This window comes from Rhinatrema bivittatum, chromosome 7 (assembly GCF_901001135.1).
Source record: "Rhinatrema bivittatum chromosome 7, aRhiBiv1.1, whole genome shotgun sequence".
Lineage (NCBI taxonomy): Eukaryota > Metazoa > Chordata > Amphibia > Gymnophiona > Rhinatrematidae > Rhinatrema > Rhinatrema bivittatum.
The window spans coordinates 1,843,368-1,860,332 of NC_042621.1; the positions used below are offsets into that span (position 1 = coordinate 1,843,368).

At 44.6% G+C, this 16,965-nt stretch overlaps 1 protein-coding gene across 1 annotated transcript in view; it reads left to right on the top strand.

Annotated features, from left to right (window-relative positions):
* The window catches only part of FBXO31 (F-box protein 31), an 81,263-nt gene that overhangs the window by 53,159 nt on the left and 11,139 nt on the right, over positions 1-16,965 (top strand). Inside the window, 1 exon segment of the mRNA XM_029608040.1 lies at positions 13,956-14,065. Within this exon segment, the coding sequence (XP_029463900.1) occupies positions 13,956-14,065 (110 nt within the window).

The window sequence follows — 16,965 nt, forward strand, 5'->3', positions numbered from 1 at the left end:
AGGTGGCGGCTCTTGCTTGTTTGAGGCCTGGTGAATGGTGTTTCCTTGTCTCATCCTGATATGGCCTGTTTTTTGAAGGGAGTGAAGCACCTTAGGCCTCCCTTGAGTTCCATTGTGGAGTCTTAAGTTGATGCTGGACTTCTTGGCAGGCCCTGTGTTCCGACTACTATTCTTGACTTTGAAGACTGTGTTCCTGGTGGCTATATTTATTTATTTATTTGTTTATTTATCGAGTTTTATATACCATCATTCAGTTTCGCCATTATAACAGTTTACAAAAAATATGATGTTTACAAGGTTAAGGAGGTTAACAAGGTTTTCAAAAAGGTTCAAATGATTGTTAACTTGTATATGATGTCTCTGTTATTTGCTGTTCAGTTTTTTTTACGTTTCAATTCTTTGTTATACTATATACTTGTATTGAGTTTCAGTTTTCTTAAGGTTAGGCCAGAGGGGGTTAGCTTTGTTTTGTTCATTGGGTGGGTTGGTATGCTTTGAACATCCATGTTTTTAGATCTTTTTTGAAAGTTTTTAAGTTTTCTTGAGTTCTGAGTTCGGTTGGGAGGGAGTTCCAGAGTTTCAGGCTTCCTAGAGAGATTGCTCTCTTTTGGGTTGAGGTGAGTTGTTTGGAATGAGTAGGTGGTGTCTTTAGAAGTCCTTTATTTGCTGATCTGAGGTTTCTGTTTTGGGTATGTAGTTTTATGGAGGAACTTAGCCAGTTTTCTTGTTTTTCATATATGATTTTATGAAGTATGGATAGTATTTTGTATTCAATCCTGAATTTTATTGGTAGCCAGTGTAGTGAGATAAGTGTTGGAGTGATGTGGTCATGTTTTTTAGATCCAGTGAGGATTCTTGCGGCTGCGTTTTGTAGGATTTGGAGTGGACGGATAGTGTTTAGAGGTAAGTGGAAAAGGAGTGAGTTACAGTAGTCAAGGTTAGAGAAAATGAGTAATTGAAGGACTGAAGTTGGTGGAAAGGAAAGGTTTTAATTGACGGAGTGTTAGTAGTTTATGATATCCGTCTTTGATTTTTGTTGAGATGTGGCTTTTGAAAGAAAGTTCCTTGTCAATTATTACTCCAAGATTGCGGGCATGATTGACCGGAGATATAATCGTATTTTGGTTCATTAGGTTGAGAGGTGGAAGTTGAGGGGAGTTGTTCTTTCTGTCTAATATGATTATTTGTCTTGTTGAAGTTAAGGATGAGTTTTAAGTTGGTTAGTATTTCCTTTATTCTGCTTAGGTAAGTGGCTGTTAATTTGTATGTTTCTTCTAGTGATTTTTGTATTGGGATTAATATTTGAATGACATCAGCATAGATGAAATGGGTCAGATTAAGATTTGATGGGAATTGGCGTATTGGAAGCAGATAGATGTTGAAGAGCGTTGCTGATAGAGCGGATCCTTGGGGAACCTCCAGTGTTTAGATTAATTTTCTTTGAGAGGGTATCATTGAGCAGCACTTGGTAGGTTCTTGTGATAGGTATGAAGAGAACCATTGTAGGGTTGTTTCCTTTGCCCCAATTTCAGATAGACGGTCAATCATGATAGAGTGGTTTACTGTATCAAAGGCTGCTGATAGGTCGAGTAGGACTAGAAGGTAGCTGTGGCCGTTTTCGAAACCTTTGAGTACGAAGTCGTTCATTGCTAGTAGTAGAGTCTCTGTGTTCAGTTGCTTTCTGAAGCCAAATTGCGTGGGTAGCAGGATGTTGTTTTCTTCCAGGTGGTCACTGAGCTTTGTGTGGACGACTTTCTCAATGATTTTGGCAATCATTGTTTGTAGGTTTGATATGAGTCAGTAGTTCAGTGGGTTTTCTGGATCAAGATTATTCTTTTTCATAATGGGTTTGATGATTGCAGATTTTAGGCATTCTGGGTAGTTTCCTTCCGTGAGGGAGAGGTTTACGATGTCAGTTATCGTCTTAGTTATTGATGGTTCAAGATTTTTTATCGTTGTAATGGGTATGGCGTCAGTAGGGTGTTTGGCTGGGTTCATTTTTTTAATGATCATTTGGATTTCCAGAGAAGATGCTGTCTCAAAGTTGGGCCAGCTTTTTGTTTGAATGTTCTGTATTTTCTGGTCTTGAGTCATTTTTGAGGTTGTTCTTTATGAGGATTTTGATTTTTTCATCAAAGAAATCTGCAAAGTCGTTACTAATGATCTTTGGTGTTGATTGTGACTGATCATCGTAAGATGATTTAGTTAGGCTTTTTACTATGTTGAAGAGCATCTTAGGGTTATGTTGGTATTTGTTTATTTTGTTAGTGTAAAAGTCTTTTTTTGTTTTAGGGATGAATTTTTTGTATTCTTCTAGATGTGCTCTGTATGCGTTGAGTAGTGTGGTTGTTTTGTTGTTTCTCCATGATTTCTCTTTTTTTCTGAGTTTCTGTTTGGCTGCTCTGATGTTGTCGTTGTGCCAAAGGTTCTGAATTTTTTGATTCTTTTATTGTTTTCTTTATTATGGGGTTTATCTTGTCTGCTACCGTTCTAGTTATGGTAATCCAGGACGATGTTGCGTTTTCTGTGTTTGATAGGTCTATGTTAGTTCAGTTTGTAGATTTGCTTGAAGAGTTTCGATCAAAAAGGTGGACGGTATGAGAAGGATTTAGTTGTGCTTTTTCTTGTTGTAAGTTTACAATTTGAATATAAGTTTGCGTGGATGATAGAGTGGTCTGACAATGGTATATTCGTTATCTTAGTTTGGTGGTTAGACCATATGTTAGTGTTGATGAAGACTAGGTCTAGTGTATGACCTGCTTTGTGCATCTGGCCATTGATGATTTGACTGAGTCCTAGTGAAGAGAGCTCATCAGTGATTGAGGCGCAAGTGGGAGAGTAGGGGGCATTGTCTGTGTAAGTTGAAGTCACTTAGAATAATTATTATTTATTTATTTATTTATTTTTAATTTTTATATACCGGAATTCCTGTATGCAATACAAATCAGTCCGGTTTACAAGTAACGAAAAGGTTGCCCTGGTCTGGGAGGTTAGACTGGGGTTTTTTACATAGAACATAGAACAATAACAATCAACTATTGAACATTATTACAAGGAACAGTGAAAGTAACAATAGTATTTAACAAACAGATAATATTATTATAACATTATTTGTGTTCACATTTTACAAGGAACTTTAGTAGCATATATAGTCTGCAAGTAATCGGTTAAATAATATAATATGAGAAGGATGACTTAAATAAATAGATATTGAGAATAATCAAGTCCGTGTATGAAATTGAGTGTCAATGTGTTTGTGACACCTTGCAATGGTTGGATCTGAAAGACAGGAGGAGGTGCCTAGTTACACTCTGGGAATTGGAACGCTTGCCTGAAGAGCCAGGTTTTTAACCTTTTTTTGAACTCTGGTAGGTTGGGTTCGAGTCTTATGTCTGGTGGGAGCGCATTCCATTGATGTGGTCCCGCAGTGGATAGTGCTCTTTTTCTTAGCGTTGATTTGGCTGGAGCTGCGACTAATGTGCCTTTGTAGGCGCTTCTGATGGGTCTGGCCGATGAGTGTAGGCGAAGTTGAGTTTGTAGAGATATAGGTGCGACGTTATGAATTGTTTTATGGATAATGGTTAAGGTTTTATATATGATTCTCTGTTTGATGGGTAGCCAGTGGAGGTAGCTCAAGATGGGGGTAATATGGTCTCTTCTATTAGTGTTAGTTAGGATTCTGGCTGCGGCGTTTTGTACCATCTGTAGGGGTTTGATGCTGTTGGAGGGGAGGCCCAGTAAGATTGAGTTGCAGTAATCAAGTTTCGAAAAAATAATGGATTGAAGAACGAGGCGAAAGTCATTGAAGTGAAGGAGTGGCTTTAGTTTCTTTAGGACCTGTAGTTTAAAGAAGCAGTCCTTGGTGGTTGTGTTTATGAATTTTTTAAGGTTAAGTTGATTGTCAAGCCAAGTTCCTAAATTCCTGACGTCTGCAGAGAGCTCCATGTTTAAAGATGTGGTTTGTGCCAGACTAGGTGGGTGGTTGTTCGGGTTGTGTGAGATTAGTAGCAGCTCTGTTTTGCTGGAGTTTAGAATCAGGTTTAGGCTGGAGAGTAGTTGTTTAATTGGTTTAAGACAATTCTCCCAGTAGACGAAGGTTTTTTGAATTGATTCTGTGATGGGGATTAGGATCTGGATGTCGTCTGCATAGAGGTAATGAGTAAGTTTGAGTTGAGATAGCAAATGGCAGAGGGGGAGGAGGTAAATGTTGAACAGGGTAGGGGAGAGGGATGAACCTTGTGGTACGCCTTGGTCTGATAGGATGGGGTCAGATTCCTTGTTGTTGATTCTGACCTTGTAAAACCTGTTGGATAGGAACGATTTGAACCAACAGAGGGCTGTGCCTTTGATTCCTATGTTTGATAGTTGTTCTAGGAGTTGTGAGTGATTTACCGTGTCGAACGCTGAAGATAGGTCTAGAAGGACCAGTAAGAATGACTGTTTTTTCTCCAGGTTCAAAAGTAAATTATCAGTGAGGGAAAGCAGAAGGGACTCTGTGCTTCGAGATTTGCGAAAACCATATTGTGCTGGGGAAAGAATGCTGTGCTCCTCGAGGTATTCGGAAAGTTGTTTATTTACCGCTTTTTCCATCAGTTTGGAGATCAGGGGCAGGTTTGCAATGGGTCTGTAGTTGGCTGGGTCCATGGGTGATGCAGTTGGTTTTTTCAGTAGGGGTTTGAGGATTGCAAGTTTTAGCTGATTAGGAACTGTGCCCATGGCTAAGGAGGTATTGATGATTTCTGCAATAGGTTTTGCGACGGTGCTAGAGATGGCAGTGAGCAAATTAGTAGGGAGTGGGTCCGAGGGATGTGCCGATGGTTTAATTTTTTTAAGTAAATTTTCAATCTCCATGGCTGATGTGGGCTCGAATGACTCTAGTCTAGAATTCAGAGTGAGTTGGTATGTGCTATGAGGTGTTGGAAGCGTTTGGTGGGTTGTAAGGGAGAGGGTGAGGTTTGAGATTTTTGTTTTGAAGTAGGTGGCTAGTTCGTTGGCCTTACTGAGCGCTAGATGGTCTGGAATGGATGGTGGTGTTGGTTTGGTGAGTGATGAAACGTAGGAGAATAAAGCCTTCGAGTCGAAGATGAAGTTATGAATTCTTTTTGCATAGAAGTCCTTTTTTGTTTTGTGTATGGCGTTTCTGTAGGTGTTGAGGGTGGCTTTGTAGTCAAGTCTGGATGTGAGAGAAGGGTTGTTTCTCCAGCTTTGTTCTTTGTTTCGTAGTTTCTGTTTCAGGGTTTTGAGTTCCGGGGTGAACCATGGTTTTCTGTTGTCTCGTGTCGGTTGGATTTCTTTTGAGGAGGTTGGGCAGAGTTGATCAGCTATTTTGTTCGTGAGTTTGATCCATGAAGTGGTGGCTGTGTTGGCGTCTGAGAAGTCAATTTGTTTGAGGTCTTTGGAGCATTGTTTGTTGAGTAACTCCAGTGCGCATGGTTTCCTGAAATGAATGGTGGTTTTGGAGATGTTTGGAGGAGGTGTGTTTTTCATTTAGAGGGTTGTGTCTATAAGCTGGTGGTCTGACCATGGGATTGGCGTGCAGGTGGGATTTGTATGGATGGACCAGCTATCGTTGATAAATATGAGGTCTAATGTATGACCTGCTTTGTGAGTGGGCTCGCTGATTATTTGTGTGAATCCAAGGTGACTGAGGGAGGTAAGGAAGGTTTCGCAGTTAGTGGATTGAGGGGTGGAGTCTACGTGAATGTTGAAGTCTCCCAGTATGATGGTTGGTTTGTCTGAGTTTAGATGTTTGGCTATCATCTCTATTAGAGGGGAGGGGTTAGCCTCTAGAGTTCCTGGTGTGGCGTAGATGAGGAATATTTGTAGATGTTGAGATTTGAATATGGAGCATTCAAGTTTTGAGGTGGAGTATGATTGTTGTAGTGTTATACCCAATTGTTTTTTTGCAGCAAGTAGAATTCCTCCTCCTTTCTTTTTCGGTCTAGGTATTGAGAAGAGGTCGAAGGATTGTGTAGGTAGTTGGTTTGTTAATGATATGTCCGTGGGATCTAGCCATGTTTCCGTTATTGCACATATGTCAGGGTTGTTGTCAATTAGGTAATCATTTAGAAGGTGCATTTTTTTGGACAGTGACTGTGCATTGAATAAGGTTAAAGTGAATAATGAAAGGCCGAGGAGTTGTGTAATGGGAGATGTCATGATGTTGATGAGTCTTTGTTGTCTGGGTGTCTGAATGGGGTCTGGTGGAGAGTTATTTCTGGGTTTTCTCTTGAGTATGGGGATGGAATGGCTGTGTATCATTATATGCAGGTTTGCTAGAGGTTATGAGTAGGGGTAGGTCTGTGACCGGATACGTGCGGAGTCTGCTAGGATGGATGCTGGAACTGCTGGAGTGGATGCTGGAGCTGCTGGGATGGATGCTGGAACTGCTGGAGTGGATGCTGGAACTGCTGGAATGGATGCTGGAACTGCTGGATTGAATGCTGGAGCTGTTGGAATGGATGCTGGGATGGATGCTGGAACTGATGGAGTGAATGTTGGAGCTGCTGGAACTGCTGGATTGAATGCTGGAGCTGTTGGAATGGATGCTGGGATGGATGCTGGAACTGATGGAGTGAATGTTGGAGCTGCTGGAATGGATGCTGGAACTGCTGGATTGAATGCTGGAACTGCTGGAGTGTATGTTGGATGTTGGAGCAGCTGGGATGGATGTTAGAACTGCTGGAGTGGATTCTGTGAGGGCTAGTTAGACATTTGATTTTAGTTGATGGACGCTGGCGAGATTGTGAAGGGTGTGTTGTATTGTGGCTGGAAAGGATTGGTTTAGATGTTTGAAAGTGGTCGGTGCGTTATGGCTTTATCCGGTCAGAAAAATCCGTTTGTCCATGGCTGATTGGCATTTGTTTGTGCTGTAGTTTCGTCTGTGGTTAAGGTTCGTGGCTTTCTCGGGGCTGAGACGAAGGGGCGAGACAAAGGGGCAGGCCCCTTTGTCGCGCTCCTTAGGTGTGCGATGCCCGGCGTGCGACGCCAAGATGTCGCGGGTAATTTAAAGGCCTCCTGGCCCTGCTCTCATTGGCGGTGCTGCGCTAGTTTTTAGTGGCTGCCGGCCGGGGGGAGGGCTGAAGGAGGAGCCCGTGGTCCGGGGACGGCGCCTCGTGGTCGGCGCGGGGGTCTGCCGGGGTGAGGGTGCGATTGAGGGCCTTATGGGTTTGTTGATTGATATTCTGGTCAGGATGAATTCAATAAGTGGTGAGCAGTTCCGATCTAGAGTGCTGGGGGGGGCAGTATACTAGACAAATTTGTAGATGTGGAGAATCAAATAGTGCAATTTCCAGTGGGGAGCAATTGCTTGTTGGGAGTAATTTCATCTGTAGGTTTTTTTTTTTTATGATTAGCATAAGGCCTCCGCCTTTCTTTTTAGGTCTGGGTATTGAAAAAGTTCTGTAGGTAGAGTTATTGATTTGGTTGATTAGTACAGTGTGTGTTTTTTGCCCATGTTTCTGTGATTGCTATGAAATCTGGTTTTTCATCTTGGAGAAGGTCGTTGACGATTGGTATTTTCTTAATTATAGATTGAGCATTAAAGAGTAGGAAAGAAAGTGTTAAGTAGCTGCTGAGAGATTTATTGTTGTTGTGTGTAATGGTTGAGTGTTGATACTTGTGTTTTGTTTTTGTTCCTCTATCGTTCCAATTGTTGTCTACGTTTGGGACATTTCTGTTGATCTTGCAGTCTTTGAGGGGTTGATAGTTTGCCATTTAATTGTTCGGGAGTTTTCAAGACTTTGATTATTGCTGGCACTGTGGTTTGCACGAAGGGGAGTGCCCCTTTGTCGCGCGACGCCTGGTGGTGTTGCTCCCTTTAGCGCTCCGGCGCTGTTGGTGTTGACGTCGGGTGGGTGGGTGGGCGGGGCTCACGATCGCGGTCGTCTCTTCTCTTTGTTTTTGGCTCCTGCCTTATTTCTTTTTTGCAGTGTTGCAGGGCGCTTGGTGGTGGGTGGGTTTTTTTTTCCTTTTTGCGACGCCTGGTGGTGTCGCTCCCTTTAGCACTCCGGTGCTGTTGGTGTTGACGTTGGGTGGGTGGGTATATGTTTTGTGCGTTGGATTTCTGAGCTGCAGGCCTTGTCTTGCCAGGAGCCATTCCTTTGAGTGACTCCGGGGACATTACAGCTGCTAACTGTTCCATCCTTCTTGCCCATGGTAGTCTCAGACTTTCATTTGAATCAGTCTATCTCCTTGTCATCCCTGGATAAGGTCAGAGATGCAGCGGAGGATTTCACCTTTTGCGTTCCTTAGATGTTAAGTATTTTGTGTGATATCTGGAGGTCTCTGAGTCTTTTTGAAAGATGGCTCGCCTGTTTGTTCGCCTTGGCAGGAGTAAGCAGGGTTCTCCGGTTTCACGGGCTACCATAGCTTGTTGGATTAAGGAGATGGTCATGGCCGAGAATGTGGATGCTGGAAAGCCATTGCCTACTCTGATTAGGTTCATTCCACTAGGGCTCAGGCAGTGTCATGGGCAGAAGTAAGTCTGTTGTGTCTCATTGATATCTGTCGAGCTGCGATGTGGTCCTCCTTACACACTTTTTCCAGGATTTATCGTATGGATGTGCAGGCCCGTGAGGATGCAGCTTTTGTACGTGCAGTATTGACTGGACCACGGACAGCCTCCCACCCTGTTGGGGAATAGCTTTGGTACATCCCAATGGTCCTGAGACCATCTGTCAACATGCTAGGAAATGGAGAAATTACTTACCTGATAATTTTGTTTTTCTTAGTGTAGATTGATGGACTCAGCTTCCCTCCCTCGGCTGCTGCATGAGTGTGTCAGTAGTCCTCCTGAGGGGCTCTGGATCCCAAGGGATTACTGGTAAGTGTCCATCTTATGTGAGTTCAGTGTTTATGGTTGGTTGAGTACAGTTCTGGTTATCTGTTTTTAATTATGTTGGTAATCAAGTTTTTTGCTAGTCTGTCCACAGTTGCTTTTGAAGAGAATACTGGCAGGCTGGGGTCACTGTAGGGCTATATATACTGTGGCTTATGCTTGCTCCGTCTCCATCTGCTAGCAGGGGAGAATAAATCCACTGGTCCCATGTCCATCTGTCTACACTAAGGAAAACAAAATTATCAGGTAAGTAATTTCTTCATTATGGGCGAGTCCAGTTACTACACGCATCTATAGTGGTAGAATCGGCAATGAAGCAAGCCAAGAAGACCAGGATTTATTCCAACACACCTTCGGGTAAAGATGACCGGTATCTGGATGATTTTGGTAAGAGGGTGTTCCAAGGTTCAAGGTTGGATGCAAAAATTCAGCAACATCAATTTTACATCATATAGTATCTCTATGATTGCCTTCAAACTCTAAAATCGGAAGGAGACCAAGGCAGTGGTGATCAGCCGCAAAATCAGATGATAGTGGACATGGAGGAGGGCTTGCATCACTAACTCCGCACTATCTATGAAGGATTTGAGGCATCTGCTCGTACTTCGGCAGCATCCATCACTGCCAGAAGAATAGCCTGGCTAAGGGCAAGCGCAATTTGTGAGGATGTGCACGAAAAGCTCGCGGACCTCTTGTGCAAAGGCGATAACTTGTTTGGGTTCAGGCTGCCCGAGACAATTTCTCAACTCAAGGAGCAAAGTGCCACAGTGTCCTCTCTCTCTCTCACATCACCAGCAGAGCAGGTATCCACCAGATGCTATTATCAGGCATATAAGAAGCCCTTCTATCTGAGACGCTCCTACAGACAGTTCTCATCCTACAGTCCCCACTTTACCAACAACAGAGGATACAACCACAGCAAACCCAGTCACGGGACTGCGGCAGATCCCGGTGCAAAATGTCGCCCAAAAATCTCAGCAGCCTTTCTGAACCTATCCTGGCGACAGCTACAGGGAGTGATAAGCAGCCACCTCGCCTCCTTTGTGCAAGCTTGGGGTTGGATAACATCAGATTGTTGTTCTCAACATCGTGCAGAATGGCTACCTCCTGAACTTTCGAATGGTTCCAACTTTACTCCATCCTTGAAGGGAAAGAAGGATGACATCCTTCTCCAGTAGGAAGTCCAATTGTTGCTTCATCAGTGAGCAATTCAAGTTGTGCCTCTACATCAACAACTTCAGGGATTTTATTCCCAAGAAAAGCGGGGGGTTGTGGTTGTCAACACCCAGCACTACCAGTACAAGGACCTGCTGTTTGGCCTGACATCAGAGCCCTGAATATTCACAAAATGCTTAGCAGTGGCTGTGGCTCACCTTCGCAAGAAGGGAATCACATTTTTTCGCTACCTGGACGATTGCCTACTGGTGGCCCTGACTGCAGAACTGATCCATACCCACCAGATTCAAATTATAACTTAACTAGAAAATCTAGGCTTCATCATCAATTACGATAAGTCCTAGCTTGACTCTTCTCAAACTCTGCAATTCATAGGTGCGATCATAAACACAAATCTTTGCAAGGCCTTTCTACCAGACGACAGGATTCCGACCTTTCGGGATTTGGCTTCAACATTGAGAAGTCTATCAAGTCCCACAGCTCATCAAATTCTCCCAGTATTGGGACATATGGTGGTGGCAATGTATGTAGTTCCCCATACTTGCCTTCACATGCGCCGAATTAAATGGGGTCTAAAATTTCAGTGGTCTTAACGCTTCCATCCTATGTCAAGGAGGATGACCCTAACTCAACCAATGATTGCAGACTTGGACTGGTGGCAGATGCCCAAGATCCTACAATTGGGCGCTTCTTTCCAAAACCTGACACATCAGATTTTCCTAACAGATGCATCCACGAAAGGATGGGGTGCACATGTTCTGCACTACAAGACACAAGGGTCTTTGGTCCCCCACCGAGAAAACATTCCAGATAAACCTGTTGGAGCTATGGGCTAAACGGTACGCCATCCGCACCTTCTCATGCCTTCTGCAAAACAAGATAGTCATGGTATATACGGATAATCAGGTAGCCATGTTCTATATAAACAAAGAAGGTGTTTCCAGTTCAGGATGCTGTGCAGAGAATCGGTCCTAACACTGGAGTGGGCACTAGCATACGCCATACAGTTGCAAGCAACTTACCTACCAGGGATCAAGAACACAGAAGCAGACAGGCTCAGCAGAATCTTTCATCCCCACGAGTGGGAACTTAATTAGGAAGTGGCGTTCTCCCTTTTCAGGAGATGGGGGACGCCCCGCATAGATCTGTTTGCAACCGAATGCAACATGAAGCTGCCGGACTTTTGCTGTCTGTACCCGAGTAATCAAAGAGTAGCTCAGGATACTTTTCTGCTTAATGGAAGGGGAGCCTGCTGTACACATTCTCCTGGATCCCACTAATAAAGCAAGTGATTCAAAAGTGCATCGCAGAGGAGTCAGATCTCATCCTCATAACACCAGCGTGGCCCAGGCATCAGTGATACGCCTACCTCGTTCATCTCTCCACACAACCTCTAGTCCTTCTTCAAGACAGGGCAGATCTATCTCAGGAAGATGGGACACTACTTCATCCCATGTGGGACTTGCTTCATTTGACAGCATGGAGATTGAAAGGGAGGTACTGAGTTATCTTCCTATTCCAAGGGAGATTCAGGACATTCTTATTTCCTCGAGAAAGCTGTCCACAAGAGAGAATTATGCGGGTAAATGGCACAGATACCTCAAGTTTGCTTACCATAAATGGTGTTTTCTGTAGATAGCAGGATGAATTAGCCATGTGCTCCCACCCTCCTCCCTGGACAGTCTCCATCCTTCTGCCTGCACTTATTCTTCCTTGCGATGAGCTGCTTCTCTGTGCTTTCTAACCAACCGAGGCGATGCAGACAGTCGTGCGGGAAGGCACCGCGCAGGAGTACAACTTAACATACTGAGAGAAGTTCCCGCCTCGGGCTGCCAGGGGCGATCCCAGGCAGCATGGCTAATTCATCCTGCTATCTATGGAAAACACCGTTCGCGGTAAGTAAACTTGCTTTTCTTCCCCCCATACTTCCACCTAATCCTCTCCATCCTAGTAAACCAGAATTAACCCTCAACATAACCCATGAGCAATAAAAGTTCAGCCTTTCCCCAAAATAATGGATTTTAACAAGGGATAAGGAAATCCGTCCTTTCACACCAACCAACAATCCGCTACAACCATTTGGGCTCGCCTTTACTACATAGACCCTTCCCTGCACAATCAGCATTCTTAGTGTCTCAAAGGCAGGCCAGAGGGCATTATAGCAAGAGTTGCAAGGCACAGCAAAGGGGAAAATAACATTTAAAAAAAAAAAAAAAAAAAAAGGAAAAGATCACTTTTCTTGGATCTAAGGAGCAAAATTCAAGTTTATGGTTCTATTACTATAGCAAGAAATGAACTGCTTTAAAAAAAAAAAAAAAAAAAAAAAAAAGATGATTAATAAAGCTTCTGCATGCAACAACTGGCTCCTTCCACATGCTGATACTGTAGTCAGATTTTCTCTGCCTCCAGCTTTCTCGCTCCTGAATTTCCTGAACTACTTGATCACTACTTTTGTCTGAATCTTGTCCATTCAGATATCCGGCAGAGGAGTGAAACCCTCCCTCTTGATAAGACCACAGTTTTGCCTCTCTGGACTTTCTCTGTCTAATCACTTCCTTTTTGAGGATCCTGAAAAAAGTGTTGTCTTCTTTCTCCAGATTGCTCCATTCCCCCATGTGGCTTTCAAAATCTCCTCTTGGGCTTGGGTCCTAAAACCCTGTAAGCTCTTGATTTTAAATTGTTCTCTGTCTCCTTTGTTCAGGACAATAATGGAAATGCCTTTAACCAATGCTTTTATATCACCGATAGTCACAATCTTAACGTCTCTTCCCCCACCCCCATGATCTCAGTTTTGAGCCTATATCTCGGTCCGCTGAACCGTTTAAACCTGCACTGTATTCTCCAACCAAAGGACACTTTGCTGAGACTCAGGCAGATTACTTTCTTCTAGCTCCCCCATTTGGGAATTTTTCTTTATAAATCTGTTTTCATCTCCTCCATATCATTTTTAATGTCTCCCACATTTCCATGATTGTGTTCCTTATTCAGTCTCTCACCAAATTGTCCTCTCATGTCACGTTAGGAAGCTTCAGTGCCCAGCTCCTCTGGGGCCGAGTCCCCCAAGCTAGAACGCCTCGCTGGGGTTTTAGTGGCCGGCCTTTAGTGGCCGTAGAGTCACAGAAGGATATCTGTTCATCTCTGGATCACAGGGAACATCTGCAGCCCAAATCGTGTTTAACAGATTGTGGGAGCGGGAAGAGTTTCCTTCCTGGGCAGTCAGCTGCCGCGCTGTTCCCACAGGACTCCCTCTGGCATTCTGTGGCTTATCTTCAAGTTTGAAACCAAATTCTTTGCCCTGAAAGTGCATAGTAACAAGAGCCTGGACCCTTGTCTGAGCTCCTCCTCCTCCTTTCATCTGGCTGAGGGGAATTGCATTTATCATTCTTATACCAGTTTTGTCCAAGGTGCTTTACAAGCCCATAAATACTAACCAGTGCAGTATGGGTGAGAGTGAGTTGTAACTAGAAATGACCACAGACATAATGGGATAGAGAGTGTGGAATTGGCTGTAAGTATTCATCAGATTTACCAGTGCAGCTGTGCTGGTGAGCAGGTACTTAACTGGAATCAGCAGATTAAAGGCACAAACCACCAGCCCAAAGAAATGCATTTCATATTTCATCACGTTCTGTGTTCTCCTCTCCATCTTCAATGGTACAGTGTCTGGAGGGGGGGGGGGGGGAGTGTAACAGTACAAGTGTACTCAGAGCGCACCTTGTGTGCTTTGGGGGGAGGGAGCCGGATGGTGCAAGTGTACACCCAGTGCACTGTGTGTGGATTTGGGGAGAGGAATGGTGCAAGTGTACACAGCGTACCTTGTAGGGGTGGGGTTACAAGTGTATCCAGAACGCAGCCTCTCTGCTCTGCCTGGAGGGTGAGGCTTCTCGGTCCCATCCTCAGCCCTTGCTCTGAAGCTTTTCCTTCCTCTCTCTGTTCCCAGGAGTTCCGGACGTGGCTGAGGGAGGAGTGGGGCCGGACCTTGGAGGATATCTTCCACGAGCACATGCAGGAGCTCATCCTGATGAAGTTTATATACACTAGCCAGTACGAGTAAGTGGACCTCCTGCTCATTCTCTGCCTGTGCGTGAAAGGCTCCTAAATTCGATCTGACTTTTCTGTAAGATAGAAAACGTGTAAAATAGTGAAACTGGAAAGGGTTAAAAGCTGTTTATTGCTAATCTTTTTTTAAAGTATAATATATAAAATGGAGAAAGTGCTGTAAACCATCATAAATTTTATAAACTCATGTGAAAGAAATAGTTTGCAAAATATCTGTTCCTAAATAAAATCTTTCTTACATTCATTCAAGCCGTATGTTAGTGGACCATCATAATGGAAGGATGTAGTGCACGATCTGGGTCCATGAGAGTTCTTAGTCATATCTCCTACAAGTCTTTTTCGTCATGTGTCCTAAATAACCCCAAAATGTCAACAAAATTCAACTTGCAAATTGTTTTTTACTCAAATATAACAAAAATAAAGGTCCACTTAGCTGAAACACATGAAGACTGGACACGGGCTGTGTTTCACAAGGAAGCTGCATCAGGGATATTCTCATGGTAACAGCTTAAAGCGGCTTGGATGGTGTTTCTTGTGTCTCTTCCAACATGTAGGCATTCTGAAAAGAAGATCTCAGATGTACATTTAAAGTTCTAGGCAGCCAATAGAACATGAAAATATTGATCACATGATATTGATGTGAATGCTGATGCTCCACTTCATCATTCAATCCAAATAGCCGAACTGCTTTCAAATTAAAAAAAAACAAAACCCAAAACTGTTCTGGATAATTTAAATGAGCATGAAGATTTCCTCCTCTGACTGATAAAATCACTTGCTCCAAAATTCTCCATCTTAAATCTGCAAAAGAATGTTAATACTCCTAAACAACGGGCAGACATTGAAGCCTGCATTCTCACAGGACAGCAGGATGTTAGTCCTCACATATGGGTGACATCATCAGGATGGAACCCTATCACGGAACACTTTTGTCAAAGTTTCTAAAACTTTGACTGGCACACTGAGCTTGCCCAGCATGCCCCCAACCCTGCATCCAGCAGGGGTCCCCCTTCAGTCTCTTTTTTTTTTTTCCCACACAGCAGTAGCCACGCGGTTTGAGGAGCTCTTCTTATATTCCTGACAGGAATTTCCTCACGGAATTTTTTCAAAAAGATTTTACGAATTTCACCCCATCCGGGGTCCCCCTATCGACCGTCGATACCCGCTAACGTTAGATAAGGCTTTACCTCGTTTCGCGATCGGTTACCGATGGTTCTTCTTTGCGAGGCCTACTGGCCACCATCCGCACCGCGGCTAAAATTTTTCTTAGCACCATGGCATCAGGTTTTCATCGGTGCCCCGATTGTCCGAGGACGATGTCCATCACGGACCCGCATAAGGTATGTGTCTTATGCTTGGGGGCTGACCATGATGTTTTGACATGTACCAATTGTGCCGAAATGACCCCGAAGGGCTGCAGGGCATGGTTAGAAAAAATGGAGTTTCTTTTCCAGGCTAAACAGCCTACTCCATCAAAGGCCTCGACGTCATCAGCACCGTCTCCACCTCTCAACACCAGCCAGACGTGGGAGTTGTCGTCCACCAGGATCCGCTTCAAAGTCGTCCACCTCTTCATCCTCGGCACCGGAGAAAGACTGGGCCGAACACCGGGAGAAGCACCGGCATCGCCATTGAAAGGCTCAGTCCGCCAATCCAGAGAAGCCCTCGACATCGGCGTTGACAGAGCCACCGAGGAACAAAGCCTGCGCAGAGGAGCCTCCAACCTCCTCCGTGCCCAGGACACCAAGGTGTTTCCCATCTTCATCAGTGCTGGGAGCCAAGACTTCACTTTCACCACTGTTACCTCCGGCGACGCCTGTGCAGCCTCCTACTCCGGAACTGGTGTTTCAAGCTCCAATCTTCCGCAAGGAATTGAACTGGATGGTTCAAGAGGCAATAATCCAAGCACTCCAAGGTCTTCCGCTTCCATTGACACTGGCACCGCCTCCGATTCCAGTCACCGACCCGATGCCTACAGTACTGGCTCCATTACTGGACAGATTGGACACGTTGATCGGGGCTCTTGCACTGGTGCCCTCGAAAATACCGATATGTCCTATACCATCGACTCCTATTCCCCTGTCATTGGAGGATGAGGCATCGTCGATGCCGGAACCAATCCCGAGGCCATCCGGGGTTCTTCCACCGAGACGTCCATCGAAGTCACCGATTCCATCGATGCAGATTCCATCTTCGGTGCCGCACCGACCTTTATCGGTGCCTCATTTGATACCCTCAATGCCCCTTCCGGTTCCATCAGTGCCACGACCGGATCCCACTAGAATAGGCCTCTTTCTCCCATCTGGAGGTCCAACCGATGCTAGTGACCAGCCATACTAGCCCTGGTTGGATGATTCCTCTGAGTCCCAGGATACTGATGACATTCCCTTGGAGCCATCTCCTACTGAAGAGAGTTCCCCTCCAGAGGACCCGTCCTTTATAAGCTTTATTAAGGAGATGTCAAAGGCCATACCCTTCAAGCTTCAGACAGAGGAAGACTCCAGGCACAAGATGCTTGAGGTGCTCCAGTTTGTAGACGCCCCCAAGGAGGTTATGTCTATACCGGTTCACAAAGTCCTTCTTGAACTTCTTCAACGTAATTGGGAGCATCCAGGTACCGTACCACCGGTGAACTGAAAAACAGACGCTACCTACTTGGTTCAAGCAGCTCCTGGGTTCCATAAAACCCAGCTTTCTCACCACTCTGTTGTAGTGGAGTCTGCTCAGAAGAAGGCAAAGAGACCTTGGCCCCATTCGTAGAAGAATCTCCAGGGAAAGAACCGAGGTTTCTGGATGCCCTGGGATGTCGAGTGTTCCATGGCTCCATGCTAATTTCACATACAGCTGCCTACCAGCTATATATGACGCAGTACACCAGAAACCTTTTCAAG